Consider the following 22,669-nt stretch of genomic DNA (forward strand, 5'->3'; position numbering starts at 1 on the left):
CAAGTGACCTGTCACTGTTCAGACTTCAAAAATGACATCCGATACAAATCTGAATGGGCTAAAAATCGGATTTTGGCTGGCAGTCTGAACGCAGCCAATCCAGACAGCATTTACATTTGGGCCGGATCCGTTTTTGAATCAGCAGATCCGCGTAGGAGTCGCACTCGGTATGCGGATCTGCACCAACTTTGCGCCAGACTTGTGTGTAGCTTCTGACTGTGACAGTCCGTCCGGCGGGTGCGGCGCCGATCCGGGGCAGCTGCGCAGACCAGAAGCGCCACAAATTAACTGAGTCCGCTCCATGGTCCGCCCGGCGGGTGTGGGCTGGATCCGCGGGAGCTGCACAGATCAGACGTGCCTAAAGTAACCAAACAGAACACTCTCTAAACGAAACATCTCTCTATCGGACAAGCAGAGAGGGCAAGACTGCTGTCTTTGTGATCATGGTAAGTGCATTATCTAGTAGAAATGTAAAACTAAATTGGTGTTGATGTCATGTTAGTCTGATAAATATATGTAACCGAAAAGTTCACAAACTTAGTTTACACAGGCATTCTGACAACCTGGGACGTGTCAGACAAGTTGGGTAGGCTATGCTGTCTAGTGGGTACGGTAACGGTTAACTAGCCTAGCTAGCCTACTAATGATAAGATCCAGGATTTCTAGAATTCTACATTTATTTCTAAATGGATGCTCACAGCAGGTAAACGTTCACAAACAATTGAAATACTAGTTATGCAAATCTATTAATGTTCAGTATAATCTCAAATGATGAATTTTCTTTGTGTTGAATTGTTTTTTTCAGTACCAGTGTTCCTGTTCCCTTAGGGTCTTCTACATATCCACCACTCCCGATTATAACAAAAAGCTGTCTGGGCCTTTGCTGTTGCGGCCACCACAAATACGTGATGATGCCCCCTTCATTTCCACTTTTAAATCAAGGCTCAAAACCCACCTGTACACCCTTGCTTTCTCTCCCCCTTAATTTGATGTTTTTGTGTTTTATGTGTAATTTTTATTCAGTATTGTTATTTATTTACTTTACTTATTATTTTATTTCATTTTATTGTATATTATTTCATTTTATTTCTTTACCTTTTTTATTATACTATGTACAGCACTTTGGTCAGTGTGAACTGTTGTAAATGTGCTTTATGAATAAATATTACATTACTTACTTACTTACTAAACATGACACTGCACTTCTGCTATTACTGTTTGGTTTTTGTTTATGTAAAGCACATTGAATGACCTCTGTGTATGAAATGCACTATATAAATAAACTTGACTTGACATGCTTAAACTTCTACTTGAACTTCAGGGGGAAAAAGACAACGAGACACAGTTGAATGCATGAATAGTTTGAGTTTTATTGACTTATTTGTCCTCTTGAGAAGGTTCAAAAAGTAAAAGAATACATTTAAATTCAAGTTTTTTTTGTCCAGTTGAGCTGCACTGGCGAGACCACATGGGAACTCGTCTTAAAGAAAGAAAGATCAGATGCAGGGCCCCAGCTGTGGCGCAACTGGTGGGGACACCTGCACCGCACGCCGGTGACCCGGGTTCAATTCCTGGCCCATGTTCCTTTCTGGTTCCTACCCCTGCTCTCCCTTCCATTCACTTCCTGTCAATATCTACTATCAAAGTAAGTAAAAGAATACATTTAAATTCAAGTTTTTCCATTTGGTTGGTTCAAGTTGCTACTTGAGCTGCACTGGCGAGACCGCAGAGGACCTCCTCTTAAAGATGCGGGTGAAGAGAGAGCATCTCCTCTCAGGAGAGCCAGAGGTGGAGCATGGCTCCTCATCCAATGGGGCCGCACAGGAGCAAAAAATAGTAGAGGTTCATAAAGTAAAAGAATAAATTTAGATTCAAGTTTTTCCGTTTGGTTGGTTCAAGTTGTTACTTGTGCTGCACTGGCGAGACCACAGAGGACCTCCTCTTAAAGAAAGATCTGATTCAGGTGAAGAGAGAGCATCTCTTCTCAGGTGAGCCAATGGGGCCGCACAGGAGCAAAAAATAACAGAGGTTCAAAAAGTAAAAGAATAAAATTAAATTCAAGTTTTTTGTTTGTCTATTTGAGCTGCACTGGCAAGACCACATGGGATCTCCTCTTAAAGATGCGGGTGAAGAGAGAGCATCTCCTCTCAGGAGAGCCGATGGGGCCGCACAGGAGCAAAACATAGCAGAGGTTCTAAAAGAATACATTCAAATTCAAGTTTTTCCGTTTGGTTGGTTCAAGTTGTTACTTGTGCTGCACTGGCGAGACCGCATGAGGACCTCCTCTTAAAGAAAGATCTGATGCGGGTGAAGAGAGAACATCTCTTCTCAGGTGAGCCAATGGGGACGCACAGGAGCAAAAAATAACAGAGGTTCAAAAAGTTAAATTTAGATTAAAGATTTTGGGGCCTTTTGAAGTGAAGGGTGACAGGAAGTGAATGGGAGAGAGAGCAGGGGTGACATCCGGAAAGGACCGCAGGGCGGGAATCGAACCCAGGTCACCGGCGTACAGTGCAGGTGCCCCAGCCAGTTGTGCCACAGCTGAGGCCATTCAAGTTGTTACTTGAGCTACACTGGCGAGACCGCAGAAGACCTCCTCTTAAAGAAAGATCTGATGCGGGTGAAGAGAGAGCGTCTCTTCTCAGGTGAGCCAATGGGGATGCATGGCTCCTCATCCAATGAGACCGAACAGGCAAAGGACTCTGGGGAAACTGAACAAGAGGCAGGTTGGAAAAGGTGACTTGATGAATTTATGAATTTCTAAAAAAAGATTACTACTTCGATCACACAATACAAAATATTAATTTATGAATTAGAATAGATTCACATTTTGGACATGTGGTGCTCCCACTTGGACACAAGCCTGTAATGTACACTTACCGGCAATATTGTCAGTGATGCTGATTGCTGTGGCTCCATCTGCGTTGGCCTTTCTTTGGCTGCCTGACTTGTTTCTCTGATCATCGGAGAGGCAGAGCAGTCAATCATTATTTATACAAATCTTGAGCGTGTGGCATATCATAACAGTGTTTTAACATAATGTAAAAAGGTGAATTTTACCTTCAGGCAAGACTTAATCTTCTTCATATTTGGAAGGAACTGAAAGCATCCACTCCCTCTCTTGTCTTTCTTAGATGTAGCATCATTATCATTTGTCACATCAGTCGTAATCTCGCTGATCAAAGATCTCACAACAATCTTCTCTACTGAGGGGTCCTTTATCTCCAAGGCCAACAGGACACTTCTTTGATCCATATTCACTCAGGAGGTTATTGTAGATAACTTTGAATACTGTGCAAATGTTCACATCAGCAGGGCAAAAGTCAGTTTTGGAGACACCAAGTGCTGCTGTGAGCTCAGAGAGCACCTTGTTGATAAGTTCTCTGCATTGATCCAGCATATCGTCAGAGAGTGAATCCTCATTTTGTAGCTTTGACAGCAGGCGGATCATGAGCACAGACACAAGGCTGGAGTAGTCCGTAGAACCTTCCTGACTGTCTGCACGTCTCTTGTCATCGAGTCCTAAATCTGGTGTGTTGAAGGCAACATCGTAACCGGGTAAACCAGACTCCTTCAGAAAAGCTTCCATATCCATGGGCGAACGCGTTGCCAGGGAGAGTATATTCATGACGTCAGCGACCATCGCATTCATGGCAACCTGCAGTACCTCTGCCAGAATCTGAGACGGTGATTCCGCGGCGCGGTCCTCTCCGTTTCTGGCCATGGAGCTTAGGCCACCTGGACAGGACACTGAGGCAGCGGCCGACCTCAGGGGGGCCCTTGCACCTGACTTCCATGACGAGGGCAATTTGAAGCAAGGCAGAAATAAATCCCTCACACACTCCTGTGCGAACATGCCTATGATCTGGCTAACCATGGCTCCTTGACGTACATCCTGGGCCTGTTTCATGGCAACAAGAGCAGAGTCGGAGGCAGACTTTGCAGCAGCAACAGTTTGTCTACCCTTCAGGAGAATCTGGTAAACGTCCTCAATCAGGTCCTGAGAGGACTGAATATGTCCCTGGGAGAGAGCCTTTTCTAATCTCTTCCACACTGAGGTCAGATGACCCTGAGAGGGCGGCCTGCTGGAGCTCTCCTCATTTTGCAAGCCGAACGTCGAGGTGATGCTGTTCACAGCGCTCACTACGGTTTCGTGCGGTACACACGCAGAAGCCTCATCTTGAGGCAAATCGCTCAGGTCAATGTTCACAGCCACCAATGTGTCTGCTGCCATGGGGGCTGCAGTGGAGACCTCTGGTATGACCACAGACTCTTCAGGAAGGCTCTCCTCACTCCAGTTTGACCAGCTTCCTTCTGAGGTACCAGATAAGGAGGAGAGGGGCCTATCCTGGTCCAGGTCAGTGTGACAGTCCACCATCCCAACATCTTCAATCAGTGAATCAATGACGACCGTTATCTCCTTGAAGTTGTCGTCAGAACTTTGGAACTTGCTTGAGTTTGCGAGCTCCTCCTGAATGCAAAGCAAGACTTGGCCGATAGCTTCCTTAGCTGAAGCAGAATGCACAGCCTTCCTTTGGCGGCTTGACAGCTTCGTAAAGAAATCTCTGAGATTCAACTGCAAGCGACCGTACATATCACGTGTGGCGGACCACACTTTCAAATCTTGAGTCAGAGCATCTTGGGCTGGGGAGTTCATCAAGCATCGGACTCCATCTAGAACGGTTCCCACGAGGCTGGATGCGATGGAAGCGGAATCAGAGGCAGGAGAGAAGCCTGGAGGGTTGTCCAACATCACAGGTCCAGTAAAACTTTGCGCTAATTTAAGCAGCACCTGGCTCACTTCCCTAGTCACGGTAGCGTGGAACTCATCGCTGGAGAGTTTGTCTGCCATTTCAGATTTCACAAGGCTGGACTCACCAGAATCACGTGTGCCAGAACAGGCCAGTTGGGTGTCTAGCTGAAGAATAATGCTATCTGCGACGGACGCTACAGCAGAGCTGAAAGAGTCAGCTGGAACTGACTTTGCCGTGAAGAGCATCAACATCTTTCGCGTCACTGCTTTTGCACAGCCATTGCAGCCCTCACTTTGACGCTTACAGTGCGCAGAGACCTCGGAACACAGGGACTGGGCCTCAAGCTGTTCAACTTTGCCCTTGCATGATACATGGGCGAAAAACTCTCTCACGGTGTCTTCCACACTTTGGAAAATTGTTGAAACACCTGTGAAACAACCTCCTTTTGGAGTCCCATTGTCACACTGCAGGGTCTCAAGACAAGTCCTCATGCCATTTACGAACTGATCAACGATGCGTTTGGCTGCAGAATTCACATCTGGAGTGGTCTGTTCATGTTCCAGCTGGCATCTGGAGCCCACTGGCAGATTTTCGGACAAATCTTTGTTGAGCATTGGGCCATCAGGCGAGCATGGGCGCAAAGAAATGCAGCCACTAACTGCCGTAAGCATCACATCACTCGCTGCCTTGAGAGCTCTTCTCGTACACTTTTCACTGCCTAGGTTTGAGAGGCATGGAAGAGATGCGCTTGCTGGCCTGCCAGACAATTGCTCATCACATTTGGTGTCGTCAGTTGGTGATGAGCCGGATGATGACCAGTTGTCGATTTCGGAGAGGATGCCGTCCACAAACTCTTGAACAGGTGTATTCAAAACCCGTTCTCGTGAATACTTGGGCAGGTATGAAAAAGCCACATTATTCAAAACATCTATGGTGCAAGAGTCCAGCTCGTTCTGGGTCATATGGCACACCCTCACAGCGGCAAGGGCTTGGTCACTTTGAGCAAGGAGCCTCAGCTCGGACTCACTAACAACGGAGGGCACTGTTTTCACAGAGTCATGGGAGCTGTGAGCATCCTCCATCACTCCCGACTTCTTCTCCATCACTTTCTCACTCTGGTGAACAGAAGAGGTTCCACTCAGCTTCTTGAAAAAGTGCCAAAGCATGGCGCGCACTTTGTGATAAAGCCCTCCGGTGACTACGACTCTCTGGTTCTTTAGGAAGTGTGGACGGTCTCCGCCCTGAGCAGCCGATCCCCCCTCTTTCTCACACATGGGCGAGCTTTGAGTGGCCCTAACTGCTGACATGATGTCAGCCACAAAAGCATCAACAATCAGAGAGGCAGTGCTTTGGACAGATGGGGTGGGAGAAGGCAGACCATCGTTTGGTACCGCACTGCTTTGTGGCCGGATCTCAGCACTGAGAACGTCGCTGACGGCCTTTGTTGCCTGGCTATGGAAGTCTTCACAGCTAAGTTTCTGCACTATCTCTCTGTGAGCCTGGTTAGCCTTTTGGCTGGCAATCTCTTTATCGCTTACTGAAGGCTTTTCCTCTATTAGACATAGCTGAGTATCTTCAACAGAAGTGCTTTTGTCAGTCAAGATTCTAAGAGCACTTTTCATCGATGCCAGCAGTGACTTTGCCTTCTTGTTTCCATCAAAACATGTTTCTGCGGCACTGATAACAGCAGTCATAGCTTCTCCAGTAGTGCACTCTAAGGCTGTGTCCAGCTCTTCATTTTCCTCCACAGCCAAAATGGTGCCTGTCTCAGAAATGGCATGAGCATCAATCAGAGAAGTCACAATGTGAACCAACTCATGGCTCTTGGTCTCCATGGCGCCATTCGGCATCTTGCAGGCCTTGGCAATGTTGAAATTGACCATGTCAACAACCTCTCTAACGATGGCATGGTTCAAGTGGTTCGAGTTGGCTGCAGGGCCGACTCCATCTAATTTGCTCAGATTCTTCTGAACAGAGTTCCGGATGCTCGCCACGGATATCCCATAATTAGCTTTCAGGAGTCCACTGAATGAAGCAGCTCCAACAGATGAGCAAGACCTTCCAGACAGAGGAAAACACTTAATCACACTGTATACACTATATTAAAGTCATAGTATCATATTTTGTATCAAATATACTGATATTATTACATTCTTTCATAAACCTACCTCTTTGGTGACAACTCAACAACAGGCTCTTTGAGGGCAATTACACACCATGAAGGCAGCCTGCTAGTGTCATTCTTTGGAACAATATCCACCAGGTTACCATGCTTAAGAATCATCACATCTTTTTCATCCTCGATGTACATGATTGACGATGATGATGATGACGCACATCTGACTGGTGTCTCACTGCTAGGCTCTTCAGGTTCGTCCACTGCACCTGACGCCAGTGGAGTCTCTGGGTCTCGTATCGCCAGTCTCATAACAGCTGGAATAACAACCTTGATGGCACTCAAGGACACCACCTGTACTATGCTTTTGCATACTTTGAGGACCGCGACCCTTTTAACCTATTTTGAACAAGGACAATAAATCAGGTTGTTCTGCATGACCTGTTGACCTCTGAAACTAATTGCAGTGCATGAAAATATTGAAAATATTGTATTGAAATATTGTATTGAGAACAATGACAATGACAACCATTCTCAGATTAGCACCACTGTTCTCAACACTTTATGTACAAACTTCATTTAAATTGTTTAAAATAGGTCTTCTAAAGGACATGGCTGCTATTCTTTTGTCATTTTTGTAACATTTGTTATATTGTATTGAAATTACTGATCACTCTAGCAACACCCTGGCAACCGTCTCATTTAGCCAAGCAACAACCTGACAACCACCATTATAATGTCAACCTAGCATCCATTATCATAATGTCAACATAGCAACCACAAAGGCAATCACTTTAAATAGCATAGCAAACACTGTGATAGCCCTAGCAACACCCTAGCAACAATCTTACCTTATCAACCACTACCATACTGTAAACATAGCAACCAACATAGCAACCAGCATAGCAACCACCATGTCTACCCTAGCAACACCTTAGCAACCATATCAATCACCCTAACAACCAAACAACCACCATCATGTCAACCTAGCAACTGCTTGAGCAACTAACATAATTACCCAAGCAACAACTTGACAACCACCATTATAATGTCAACCTAGCAGCCATTATCATACCCAGTCAGCACAAATAGAGACAAATACGTCTCCAAGACGCCTGCAAGATCTGAACAGCTTAATTACATCGCGTTCCATTTCGAACGTCTTATTTTGATCTTACAAACAGCGGCGGCATCTCACTGAGAATGCGTGTCGTAGTTCTAGATCTTTATCTTCTAAAACGGATAGTTCCGGTCCTTGATTGTGATTGGATGAATCGCATTCGATGCCGTTGTAAATATCATGATAAACTCACACCTTGACCGCATTTCGTTCTATAGTAATGCGCTAGCACAAAACTAGCAGTGGCTGCGTCTTGTTGTTGCATGGCAACCATTCATAAGGAGGGAATATATTTCTTGGCGGAAGAAAGATTATCTATGACTACATCGTTACATTGTCGTTGCTGTGCCTTCGTTTCATGAAATCTTGCTAGATCGACGTAGTAACCGTTTTAGAAAAGCAATAAGCCACTCGAGTCCGTGGGTTATACTGTATTCTAAAACGGATAGTTCCGGTCCTTGATTATGATTGGCTGAATCGCGTTCGATGCCGTTGTATATAGGACGATAAACACACACCTTGACCGCATTTCGTTCTATAGTAATGCGCTAGCACAAAACTAGCAGTGGCTGCGTCTTGTTGTTGCTTGGCGACCATTCATATGGAGGGAATATATTTCTTGGCGGAAGAATGATTATCTATGAATACATTGTTACTTTTTCGTTGCTGTGCCTTTGTTTCATGAAATCTTACTAGATCGATGTGGTAACCGTTTTAGAAAATCAATAAGCCACTCGAGTCCGTGCGTTATACTGTATAATCGAACAGCTAAGGGGCTGTAATCGAACAGCTCCGCTTCGCGTCGTGCCTAACAACGCCCCTTAGCTGTTCGATTATACAGTATAACCCACGGCCTCTCGGGGCTTATTGCTTAAATATTTAATACCTTTATAAGATCTTTGTAAGATGTTAGGGAGATGGATGTCCTATTATGACGTATTGATGAGCATCTGGGATACGGCTGCTAAACGCTGTTTGAAGATCTTAGCAAGACGTATCAGATACGTCTGCCAGATGAGCAAACGCTCTCTAGAATACATCTTACAGCCGTCCAGCAGACCTTTCGAACACATCTTCAAGACGCCTTGCAGACGTTCTTGTGCTTACTGGGTAATGTCAACATAGCAACCACAAAGGCAATCACTTTAAATAGCATAGTAAACACTGTGATAGCCCTAGCAACACCCTAGCAACAATCTTAATTACCTTAGCAACCACTACCATACTGTAAACATAGCAACCAACATAGCACCCAGCATAGCAACCACCATGTCTACCTTAGCAGCACCCTAGCAACCATATCGATCACCCTAGCAACAACCAAACAACCACTGCCATGTCAACCTAGCAACTGCCCAAGCAACTAACATAATCACCATGGCAACCTTCATAGCAACCACTTTATTTAACTTAGCAATCACTATGTCTACCCTATCAACACATGTTTGACATATTTACATTGCATTTTATGCGTTTTAATTTCACTGGTATTCCTTGTAATCATATTTCTAGGTATGTAAAATTATTTTTGGTAACATATTTTAAAAAGATTAGTCACTCACAGGGCCAATGGTTACTTGAGAAATAGCTGTCCATTGCCTACAGAAGAGGTACAATATGTCATTTGAGTGCTATTGCAGATTAAATTATAAAATACTATTTCAGGTAGGACAAAATGAGACACATACTCTTTCTCCATGTCCTTTAAGTAGGTACAGACTGACAAACCCTCAGGCAGCCTCACGGTGTGGACTTTCACCATCTTTTGCTCCGCAGAGGGTGAGGGAGGTGTTAGCGGAGCTGCTATACAGACAGAACAATACAAATTTAGGTTCCAGGTTACAAATTCATTTTGATATCGCAACACATAGGCTACATTTCGTGTTACAAAACAGAATGAAGGGGGTATAAAGCCTTACCGTCATCATGTGTGGCACTTTGCTCCTCAGCAACCAGTCTTTCACTGGAATTCACCATTTTCTAGATATTAAATAGCAAGCTTTTTTTTTTATCACTGAAAGGCACTTTCTAAATGACATGTTATTTCTATTATTATTATTATTATCTATAATAAATCATTCCCAGTAATGGATATGGCTAGCTGAGATTTACCTACCTCATCTCACTGATCTATAAAGAATACAATTCTTTATAGATCAGGTATGTCTCAATTCGACCAGAGCATTTTCAGAAATGGGCTTCCCTGTAATCACTGTGCGATCAACTGAATGAAATATTGCTGAGGAGAACTTTGGATAATTTATTTCATTGTGACATCACAGTCGAGCAGGCCAGGCCAGGCTACGTCAGAAGCATCGTGAACTCTGTCAACTTTCCCGTGTTCCTTTTTTCACAAACCTGCAACAGTTTTTCCATTTAAAACAAATATGAATAATTCAACCTGCTTTGAATTGCCTCCCCAAAGATAATCCCTGCCCCCCCCTAGAGAAATGATCTGCGACGGGCGAAAAATGGACAATGCACCCATGCTTCTCTGTTGGATTAGGCCTACTCACGAAATTCTAGTCACACTGATATATGCCTGCACTTGTTGACAGAGCACGATCTTAGCTTTTTATTAAGAACTAGTTGCTGTAATGGTTCGCGAGAAAATCAACATGAATTTAGGCTAGGCCTACATGAAATGTAACATTATGCGCATTATCGCGACGCGCGAAAAATGGTTAATGCACACCCATTCCTCTGTGCTGGATTGCTCACGAAGTTCCAATCACACTGATATCTCATGCATAGCCTATCACCTTACAGAGCACGATCTTAGCTTTCCGGTGGTATTAAATACTAGTTGCTGTAATAAACAGTTCGGGAGAAAATCAACCTGAATTTACAATGTAGCCTAATCATTTTTACATTCAATCTCCAGAACATTAGGCTACCCTCGGTAGAATATCTCAAGTTCTTCGTTCAACCCAGCATGTGGCAAATCATATCCAAATAAACGGCAGACATTGCCAAATACGAGGATATGAAGCATTCATTTGTACAACAAGCCATTCCCAAGTAATCCAGTTTTTAAATTGCAGCTCATTTAGGCCTACTTGGTCTCCAACTTCAGTCTGTTAATAGCGCCCCACAATAACCACTGAACAGGTGAACAGGTCAAGAGAGCAGAAAGATTATCATATCAACACCGATACGGACAGGTCCCTTGCTGAGCTGTATTGTGTGAGTAAATGGGCTGGAAATTGTATGAATCTGTAAATGGTCATTAAACGTAGTAAAGTTTCAGGGCCGCGCGACTGTAACGTGCGTTGTGCTTGATCAACGTGGTTTAGCCCTGCACACACCCGGATTCGAACCCGCGACACAGTAGCACTTTGCGCACACGTATGCACTTTGCAAGACGAGAATAGGAAGACGAGCGTAACAGCGTTCATTACACAAAGAAACACCAGAAAGGGATGGTGCTGGGAAATATGCGTGAGTTTGGAAAAATGGCAAGGATGCAATTTATTTCGAAATTGCATCGGCATGGGGTCGAGATATGACCGCGGGTCGGATTCGAACCTGAGCCTCTGTGGGCACTTGGACCCGTACATGAGTTGGCCTGTTGCACCACAGCGCCCCCGTGTGTCACACTAACTTAATGACAGACAACCAGTATATTTGTTTTGTCTTTAGGACAAGGAAAGGGGTGAAACAATGAACTCATTGTAAGAAATAAAAGCCTCTGCCACACAGTCAAACCTGTCAAAATTTGTATAATTGTCAACACTGATCAGAATATGGATAGGCTAAGGTCTGTTTATTTACTAATCCTGTGAGAAAAAGACACAGACAGAAACAGACAGTCGTTTAACATTACATCACTGTTACACATGACCTCTGGGCTGGCTCCCCGGCCCTATTTCGTTTGGCAGATATAGGAAACTGAAAAACTACAACCAGGCAAACCATCACCAAACTTACCACTCATCTAAACGAGCATAGCAAAAATACAATCTTCTGGTGTCCTTCCAAATCGTTCCACTAGGTGGAGTAGCTGTCGAGAATACTGGCATTATAGTGGGGAATTAGCTCAAATGGTAGAGCGCTCGCTTAGCATGCGAGAGGTAGCGGGATCGATGCCCGCATTCTCCAGAATCACCCTTTTAAGAAGATTATTGTCTGGCAAAAGCCTGTCTCGCTCTCATCATCAGTAATGGTATGTAACGTCGTTGCGTTTGACTCGTTATATCGGACTCCCATAATGCAATGTGTGTGAAAGTTGGATTGTGTAGGCCCTAATGTCAGTTTTAGTAGCCTAGTTGTAGACCTATTGCGTTTACCCTGTAGGGTAGAGTGGGGGAAAATGCCCCCGTGAGGTAAAACGCCCCCCGCCTGTTTCTCCCATAATAATCATTAGATGCAGTCAAGTTATATTTTTACTGTTGCCCTGCATCCCATTGACTACGGGGACACACATATATCCACTGTGAAGTTTACGCTATCGACGTAGTTGAAGGAAGACTGATTTTATAGTAAAATGTCGTAATTTTCCGTGGTCAGTTAAGGAGTGTAGGCTATGTTAGTTTAGGTCAGGTGTACTTGGCTGCTGGTAAGCCTAATCTATGAATTAAATATAGTATCTTACAATTCATTTATTGCTGAACAGCTTGTCGGTTGATTTGGCTATTAATGTATGAAGCAAAAAGTTTTTTTAGGAGGGGGCATTTTACCCCACCCATGGGGGGCATTTTGCCCCACTGCTGGGGTAAAACGCCCGCTTTGTATACATTTTATTTTTGTTAAAAATCTAAAGAAATATAAAGTCTAGGCAGTTTTCATAGTTGGTTTATAATTAGTGTCATTGCCACTTATAACCATGATAATAATTCAGAACACATTTAGCTTTTGTTTTCACAGTAATGCCACATTTTCCTTAAGGGGAGCGTTTTCCCCCACTCTACCCTATATGTTCGCATAGTCTTTCAGACCTACCTCATGTGTTTATTGTAGGCTATTCCTATGTGTAGAAAGTAATTAGCCTACCCTGTTCGTGTATTGTCCATGTGTTAGACAAAAGTCTTGAGTGACATTACAATCCTCTTCCTCTAATGCAATGGTAAAGTGTAAGACGCGAGTTTCATCAATTATAATAATTTCAATAGCCTATGAACACGCCAGTAGGCTACATATCCAGAATAACTGATTAATCAACCAAGACCTAATAGCCGACTAGGCTAGCCTTAGGCTACTACCCGCAAGAGGGCAAAGTCTCATCGATTAGACTACCAGTAAAAAGAGAGGGTTAAAGCGGAGTTAGGCCTATGACGGATCTTAAAACTACACTTCTGCATTCTCAGTCATGATGAAAGATGTATTCTGTGTAATATAGGCTCTGGGTTACATTTACCATTTTTGACAAAGTATTATATTATAATATTATATTATAACTTGTGAAAAACTTCACGAAGTGAATCGGTTGGTTACACACATTACAATGAACAACTTTAGTCAACAGATGGCAGTCTTGTTCAAGTATTGAAAGAAGAATCCGCACACATCCAGTCTTTGTGCAAGTTCGGTCGTTATAGGCTACCTTCATCAGGCAGAGTGACTGATGATCTCTAACGAACGAAAGCTTGCACTCAGTAGGCCTAAAGTTAAAAAAAAAATGCACAAAGACTGGAAGTGTGCGGATTCTTCTTTCAAATTACAAGTTTAGGCTACTCTAAATCTTGCACCTCACACGGATGAGTGGTGATTTGTTACTTTTTTTGTATATAAATCCAGCGGCATTCACCGCGTGGATGCTGGGTATCGACCCAGAAGACATTCAGCACCTTAGCACATACATTCTGTCTGATGTAGGCTACTGAGAAAACACACCAAAAAACATATTTCTCCACATTTAAACCACACATTGACTGATTGGAGATGACAACGTGATAGGCTACATTATATTCCTTGAAGTAACAATTTCTGTGTTCTTCCAAGGAATGCTGTCACTTACACAAATATAGAATTTTATTTAATTGGGTGTGAGGGTGGAGTCTGCCATATTCCAGACACCTTTGGCCAGTGAGGGCAATTAGAAGATAGACGTTTAAAAATTCAAGCTTGTACCCTGTCCCCAACATGTGTCTGTGGTGCAGAACAGAGAGTCGGAAGACCATCCAGGGAAAGATCATCCATGGATCCAGTTGATCTAGCACGATAGGGTGAGAGCTGTGTTGCTAGACGGACATCCCGGGTTCAGAAAGTAAAAGTCCTGCCAAGTATTTGATCCAACCAGACTACACAAAGACAGCTTCTTCCCCCAAGCTGTCACTCTGTTGAACACTCAGAAATAGCAACCACCCTTACAACGAACAAAGTGATTCAACCTGTTCTGCTTATCTAGCCTACCTCATATCATGTGCACTTCAGTCTTACAATTACAATATTGATATTTCTACATCATCATTGCTTTGTACTACCCTGCATATTTATATTAATCTTAAACCTCAGTCTATACTGATACTGCACTATTTCCACCCTCTCTTCAATTGTGTATCGCATCCTGTGTCTTGCCTGTGCCTGTTGGGGTGTCCACGACCATGGCATTGACAAGGACAACAAGGCCGCACTCCCCCTCTGGACAATTGTATTACCCTATCCCACCCATAGCATCTATTTATTTGTAAGTGTACATACTGTATGTATTCCTTTATTCTTATACATTACTGCCCTTATTATCTTTTTTTCACTGTTTTTTATGTTATTGTTGATTGTTGTACTTGAGTGCAAAGATTAACTGGAGTCAAATTCCTTGTTTGTTCACGCAAACCTGGCCAATAAAGCTGATTGTGATTCTGATTCAACCAGAGTAAACCAGCTAATCCTAATTAGCAACCAGGTAGAACAGATGATTTGTGATATCACCTGAGTTAAGTGCACAGGCAAAAAGAATACATGGTTTTCTCATTTTGGGATGTCTGCCTCTGGTTGCTACAGGCTATCTTTGCAGAGGTATAAGACAGACAGACAGACAGACAGACACACACACACGTGAGCATGTAGACAGAAAGAGAAAATATGATGTACAGTAATATGGTGAGTAAGTAAAAATAAATATTCCCTGTTTAAAATAGGTAGATAGCACGATTTGGGGTCAATGTTTGTGAGACAAATCTTTTGTTTTTTCTATTTTCCTAACACAACCAGGTTGAATGTCCAGTGACGAGAGGTATAGACACAAACCATTCTTTCATATTATTATTTGAAATTATTATTTTCTCAGTCGCTTTGCTTTTCTCGGATCAGAATTAAATTTGTTTGTGCGTTTTGTGCAACAGAGGAAAAGTAGTGTTGCTTTAAACTAAACATGTTTTTATTTCTATTTGGGCGGCCATGCATGGGACACACGTGTGCTGTGATGTGAACAGATTCTAAAAATATCAGAACAAAATCCCACACACGGATGACACACAGTGCGCCACTACATCTAAAGCCAAGTCTTGAGGCACACCAGTCTTGTGACCTCTGTGATTAACAGCCACTTATTGGATGCTGACTGGTGTGTGTTATGACAGCTCCTATGTGTGTGTGTCGCTGCATCGGAGTCTTCAAAAACATACAGAGAGACGTGACCGCGCCTCTCTGCTCCAAAGTGGTCGAGCAAGCGTCACTATGGTGGAGCGCTCTGGTCTACACAAGGCGCACGCACATCCAGGCAGTCTAAACTTGGGGTGTGAGGAACAGTCACAGCAGTAACGATTAGAAAATCTGAAGAGTTTGATTACGAAACGCTATATATACGTTTTTAAAAACATTAAAAAGTCATGTTATTTTATTGTGTATTCTAGGAAATATCAATCAAATAGCAGCTGTGTTGATTTGATTAAAAAATCTGCACACCAGTAGCAGCTTTGCAGAGATTTGCCAGAATAATCGCAGATACGTGAACAATCAAATGGGTTTGTGTCTTCCGAGTGGGATAACATCAGTCACACTTGTGATGTGCGCCCGTGACAGATGGACTGACGTCTGTAGTGTCCCAGTTACTGAGAAAATAGATCAAAGACCACACATTTAATTTCACTAAGAGCTTGGAGAAGTCAGCACATAATCAGGAATACACAAGAACTTGAACCGCTTTGTAGAATAACTCCATAGCAACAACTTGATTCTTCTTCATCGGCACCACACGCTATTTTGATCATGTTTGACTATGTTTGGTACTTGTGTATATTTGTTGGCCTTAGAAAATGTAGACAATAAAAGTGTATTGAAAACTACACTTTCTTGGTCATGTAGGCCTAGTGCCGTTACATCTGTCACGAGTAAAAGGAAGGAATTAGATGGTGACAGCAAATATTCTGTATATGTTTGCCCCCTGAGAGAAGCATTACCCACTTGGATCTTTTTGGAACACAAACACACCTCATTGCATGATATGTGTCAGTGTGTGTGTGTGTGTGTGTGTGTGTGTGTGTGTGTGTGTGTGTGTGTTCCCTAGAGTAGCCCCTCGGTTGCATAATGAGTGGTTTGTGTGGGTTCAGCATGTGAATGAGACAGACCAGGGGATTCCATGTAGAAGCTTTGTGGTTTGGCCCTCAGCTGTCCACAGTTGTCATGTGCATGCAAATAAAAATATATTCCAATAAATACAAAACAAAAATAAAATTACACATATTTAATAATACTTTTCCCCCCTTCTACTGTCCACTATCTTTGATCTTTGTGTGCTTGTACTGCTTAAGGACCTGAGGTGCAGTTACAGCTTTCTACCTGCAGGAGCACTGTTGCATCGTTCAGTCAGATGACTTCAGCGACATTTCATTGAGGACCACACACACTGATCTAAACCTAGTAAAGCAGAACCAGAGCCCTGTGCATCTCTGGCACGTAGATTAGCGTTAGGGCAGGGAAACCCTGGTCACCTGACTAGAGAGCCCACCTGCCCACAAAAACGTGCCCTCGACCCTTACTGACGACCCGGAGGAGGGTAGATCACGCCCTCATTATCTGATTCCCCCGGCAGTGCTGTGCAGTCAGACTGGCTAAAGTAAATTGTTTACATTAGAGCATCAGTTGTTTACTCAGGGCTGCGGTTCTACATGCGGTCCAAACCAGCCATTAATGCCAGGTTTATCAACAAAAGGAATTGAGGTGGAATCTCCATCAGATTTTTACAATAATATTTTTACATCCTTCTTTATTTTAGCCGTCGCTAAAGATTTGGAAGGGAATTTAGTTTCCACACCACAAGGACAGCAGAAGGAGTATGTAACCGTAAGAAGTTCATGACTGACTGTTGCACAGGCACATCTCTGGGGAACTATTCGATTCTAAGTGACTTGCAGCTTAGTGAAGTCATTCAGGTTTTTCAAAAAACGTGTGCTTCTGTGAATGAGGTTATGTGTGTTGGTCACACCTTGCACCAGCAGTTCAGTTAAAGCAGAGCAGGTGTGTGTGTGTGTGTGTGTGTGTGTGTGTGTGTGTGTGTGTGTGTGTGTGTGTGTGTGTGTGTGTGTGTGTGTGTGTGTGTGTGTGTGTGTGTGTGTGTGTGTGTGTGTGTGTGTGTGTGTTATAATACCCTCCTAAGGATCAGTGCATGTGTGTACATGGAATGAGAGAGTGAGAGAGAGAGAAGAGAAGAGAAAGAGTGCAGGAGAGGGAGGATGTGGTAAGGTATATGGGGGAGTGGGAAAAAGAGAGACAGAGAGAGAAGCGACTTCAAGCGAGAGAAGAGAAAAGAAAGAGTGCAGGAGAGGGAGGGTGTAGTGAGGATGTGGAGCAGTATATGGAGGAGTGGGAGAGCTCTGTGGGTGTTATTGAAACCAGGCTTGTGTGTTCAGCTCCAGGGCAGACCTTTTCTTCTTCTATGGTTTACTTCTTCTATTTTCTCCTCCCCCCCAACCCAACCTTCAGTAGTATTGTCATATCAAGCTGACATTGATGGAACCAGATACGAGACCTCCAACCAGATACCCCAAGGAGTCTGGCTGGGTCCCCACCCCACACAGGAACCACATGAGAGGGAACTACTAGGGTGCTGGGGATGGTGGTGGTGGTGGTGGTGGGGGCATGCACAACCAAAACAGAAGTGCTCTCTTTTATGTTCACAAATATTTCCGTTCTCCATGGTGACACAGTCCTCAACCCCCTCCCCTCCACCCACTCCCCACGCTCAATACCCAAACACACTCATACATTAACATTCCCAGGGTCTAAAGGGTTCTGATCTTGCTCTTATTAACAAGACAAAGGTCAAAGGTGAAAAACCTAAGAGAGGTGCTGCAGGTGTGTACACCTGACCCCTCAGTAAAGCAAATCATGTTGCGGCCTTAAGAGGTTAGATGGGGTTCCCTTCTCCAAGCTTATGTAGGTTATAGGAGACAACATTAGACTACACCAGAAGACAACATTAGACTAGCCTACACCATTGGTTCTCAAACTGTGGTACAGGTGCAGGCTCTCTCTTGCGGTACTCTGGGAGTCTTCAAGATGTATTTTCATGAAGATAATATAATCCCATAATCAAAATAATATATAATGATTTAAATATAATGTTTAATATAACCTAGTTTTTACCTTTCTTGAAAAAAAAACCCAAGTTTGTACAATGTAAAATATATTTAGACTAGCCTACACTACCATATTTTAATGCTGGTTATAATGGTGGTACTTGGAGAGCCAATTGTTCTCTGAGGTGGTACTCATTGTGAAAAGTTTGAGAACCACTGAGCTACACTATTTAGCAATGTGGCCCAGATAAATGAGTGAAACCATACTTGAAATTTAGGAAATAATGTTCACGCCACATTTCACAGTCACAGCACACAAATGGAGATAGATATCCAAACAAACTCAGTGAACGTAAACTGAGACATTTCAAACATTTGGGATGTATTCTCTACTCCCATCAGAAATGGAGAGAGGGAAGGAACTATTTGAATAATAACATTCTAGTGGTGTGTGTGTGTGTGAGGGGTTGGCGGGCTTGAGTCACATCCTCAGAGCTGCAGCTGATTGGAGGAGCCTGCTGGCAGTGAAGAAGGGAGGAGGGGTTTTCTAATAGATGAAACTCTAGTTGCTTGTGTGTTGGCCATTAAATTACAGCCTTGGGGAAATAGGCTATTCTCAAATTTGGGGTGGTGATTATCCCTCTCTATAACATACACACACACACACACACGCACAGACAGACAGACAGACAGACAGACAGACAGACAGACAGATAGACATACACACACACACACACACACACTCACGGACAAATGCCCTTGGACACATCTTTCCTACACACACACACACACACACACACACACACACACACACACAGAGACACTCACTCTGGTGCTAAGCGTCTGTGAGTTAAGATTCTGTGCGAGTCAGGGCGTTAAAGGGGCATGTGTAGGGCCCCTACTGATATGAATATCTGAGAGTGCAGCTGGATCCTCGTCTTCTAAAACTGGGTCATATGTGCATTCACTCCCTAACCCGCTTCCTGTTGAGCAACACAGAGGAACCAGCAGGCCTATCCCCCCCGGCCGTCAGACTGTGGATCCAGTCTGTGAGCCCAGAGCAGTTCCTTCTGAAAACACACACACACACACACACACACACACACACAAGTGCTCACACACGCACATTCATCAGGCCTGCATTCTGATCAGCTGCATGCAATCTTCCCCTCTCCAAACCACAATTCATTTCAAACACTTTTAGCCAGAACACTGTCTAGAACGCTGCCCTTCCTGCTCTTCCTCTTTCTTTTGCGTTCTGTGTTTCACATGCACGTGCACACTCACACAGATGGAGAGAATGAGAGAGACGGAACCAAAACAAGGTGCCTCTAAAAGGCCTGAGACGCCCTCATCAGGGTAACGTGTTGCGCGGTTCACAACAGCCCTGGCATTGCAACAAACTGTTCATCTATAACAGACGCTGGGAGACACAGGCAAAGCGTGGCAAACGCCACCATCCACAGGCACGTGCCCAGAATAACCAACCAGGCTCCATGCTCCAGGCTCCAGGCTCCAGGCTCCATGCTCCAGGCTCCAGGCTCCAGGCTCCAGGCTCCATGCTCCAGGCTCCATGCTCCAGGCTCCAGGCTCCAGGCTCCAGGCACAGGCTCCGGCACAGGCAGGCCAGGCCGGCGTGGCCCATGAACGGGGACATTCATCCGTCGGGTCATCTCCTGGCGCCGAGCCAGACACTGACTCACCGCGTCACCGCTAATTGGAAGCAACTCACGAGTGACTAGAGAGGGGCCCGCGACGTCCAACGGGCCCTCTGCTGCAGAGTCAGTGAGTGAGCACGCTAAAGCACCAGCACTAGGGCGGCTAGCGTCTGTGTGTGTGTGTGTGTGTGTGTGTGTGTGTGTATATACAGTATGTATGTGTGTGCCCTCTGCTCTCGGAGAGGGAGCTAAAGCACTATCACTAGGATGGCTAGCGTGTGTGTGTGTGAGTGATGCCGAATGAGAGCACATTTAGTACTCAGAAAATGACAGAGTGAGTGAGTGAGCATGTTAAAACACCATCACAAGCAGGGCTAGAGGGTGTGTGTGAGTGTGTGTGGCTGCCTGAGAGCACATTCAGTACTCGGAGTGTGACAGAGTGAATAAATGAGCATGTTAAAACACCATCACTAGCATGGCTAGCGTGTGTGTGTGTGTGTGTGTGTGTGTGTGAGTGTGTGTGTGTGCCTGATTGAGAGTACATTCAGTACTTGTTCCATCAGCTGGTCAAAGGAGGTTAGCTGTCTGGTATGTTTCTTTTGTGTGTGTTTTTTTGTTTCTCGCATGTTTATGAACGTAAATTATGGTTCCAGGGTGTTTTCCACTTGTTGGACTCCCGTGACAGAGACGTCCAGGAAGTGGAAAGTACTTTTTCGCACATACCAGAGGAGCTGTGCTGGGCCTGAGGATCCTGACTGACATTAATGTCCGCCTCTGGTGGATAGCCTCGTCGACACCGAGAACCCTGGATCCTGACTGACATTAATGGCTGCCTCTGGTGGATAACCTAGTACACTCAAGAACCCTGGAGTGAAACCTGTGTGTGTGTGTGTGTGTGTGTGTGTGTGTGTGTGTGTGTGTGTGTGTGTGTGTGTGTGTGTGTGTGTGTGTGTGTGTGTGCTGAGCTATGTTGCCTTAAGCATGTGGAAACCATTGAGGCAGCAGAGGACGAAACTAGAGCACAAATGTAAGTGTGTGAATCACAGGAGCAGGGTTAGTGCCTGTGTGTGTGTGTGTGTGTGTGTGTGTGTGTGTTTGTGTGTGTAGGTGTGTGTGAGTGTGTAGGTGTGTGAGTATGTGCGTGTGTGTGTGTGTGTCTATGTGAGTGTGTGAGGGTTGTGCGTGTGTAGGTGTTTGTGTGTGTTTGTGTGTCACAGTGCTAGCTTGCCCGTAGAATTAACTTTTGGACAGGCGAACTGACAGGAAACTCTCCTAGATTCCTGCTGATCCTGCTGTGAGTTTGGTGATTTGGAGCGCTGGGAACGCCGTCAACTTCTGGGAAACGAAGCAAACACAACCCACTGATGATTACCAGACGACACTCGGTACTGTTCAACTTTGTTTAACTTCCCTTACCACCTACACACACACACACACACACACACACACACACACACACACACACACACACACACACACACACACACACACACACACACACACACACACACACACACACACACAATATTCCATTTGGCACACACATCACACATTCACATGCAAACATCCTCACACACACACACACACACACACACACACACACACACACATACTATAGACACACAAAGAGAGTGAGAGAAGAGGAGAGGAGACAGTGAAAAGGCGAGCGAGTTGAGAGCTGTCCTGGGCATGAGAGGAGGAGCAGCTCCACAGGAATGTGGATGAGTAGATAACAGGTGACATGGCAGCGTCTCAGAGTTCGCCCGGTACCACACACTCCTGCTCTCTCAACCATCCAAACACTCCTCTCCCCTCCCCTCATCTCTTCTCCTCTCACAGCTACCCCAATGCTCCTCTCCTCACAGCCATCCTCTCCCCTCCTCCACTCTCCTCCCCTCCCCTCCTCTCCCCTCTGCTCTCCCCTCACAGCTATCCAAACGCTCCTCTCCCCTCCTCTGCTCTCTCCCCTCCTCCTCTCTCCTCCCTCCTCTGAAACAGCAACAGGCCCTGGTGATTTATTTGTATAGAGAGCAGGTTCTGAGTCCATAGAAAACTCATAAATCTCGCTTGTACCGCAGAAAGCTGGGGAAAGGTTTAACGATTTAATTTCATGTGTCACGTCTCCTGTTTGATACATTCGCCAGGCTGGAAGGCTGGACAAATGATTTAACGACTGGACACACACACACACACACGCACACACACAAACATACTCAATCAGAGCTCTCAGATCGAAAGCAAACAAAGCCTTATGGGTGTATTACATCCGGAACGGGCAAACACTTCGTATAAAGGCACTATTGTCTTATTCTGCATCAATACCAAGTGCAGGAAGGATATTAACAACACAGGGCATATGGATACAGGATGTGTCCATACATATTGTCCATATTCCCAGTCTCCCACTATATGCAGATGACAGATTTCTGAGAGGGATAAGGTCCCCACTCTGGCTCTGGAGCTAGAGGTCAGTGAAGCTGCCTAGATAATCATTAATGAGCGCTTGACTGAAGTCACTATGGTCCACAATGCCACCAATGGCCATTGAAACCTCAAAGAGAGAACTG

At 44.6% G+C, this 22,669-nt stretch overlaps 1 protein-coding gene and 1 non-coding gene across 3 annotated transcripts; one reads left to right on the forward strand and one right to left on the reverse strand.

Moving 5' to 3' along the window:
- Nucleotides 1–1,600: 1,600 nt before the first annotated feature.
- Nucleotides 1,601–5,431, reverse strand: LOC134097974 (uncharacterized). Of its 2 annotated transcripts, XM_062550928.1 has the most exons (4): nt 3,061–5,431; nt 2,881–2,956; nt 2,281–2,711; nt 1,716–1,734 (listed from the first exon to the last, which is right to left on the reverse strand). In XM_062550928.1, the coding sequence occupies exon 1, from the start codon at nt 5,423–5,425 to the stop codon at nt 3,161–3,163; it is 2,265 nt and encodes a 754-aa protein (XP_062406912.1). In that variant the 5' UTR covers nt 5,426–5,431; the 3' UTR covers nt 1,716–1,734; nt 2,281–2,711; nt 2,881–2,956; nt 3,061–3,160. The 2 variants fall into 2 exon arrangements, with proteins under 2 accessions (XP_062406911.1, XP_062406912.1); XM_062550927.1 differs by having other exon boundaries at nt 1,601–2,711.
- Nucleotides 5,432–12,018: 6,587 nt separating this feature from the next.
- Nucleotides 12,019–12,091, forward strand: trnaa-agc (transfer RNA alanine (anticodon AGC)). Its single transcript has one exon. It is a non-coding gene; the product is annotated as a tRNA-Ala (tRNA).
- Nucleotides 12,092–22,669: the final 10,578 nt, after the last annotated feature.

Source organism: Sardina pilchardus, chromosome 12 (assembly GCF_963854185.1).
Source record: "Sardina pilchardus chromosome 12, fSarPil1.1, whole genome shotgun sequence".
Lineage (NCBI taxonomy): Eukaryota > Metazoa > Chordata > Actinopteri > Clupeiformes > Clupeidae > Sardina > Sardina pilchardus.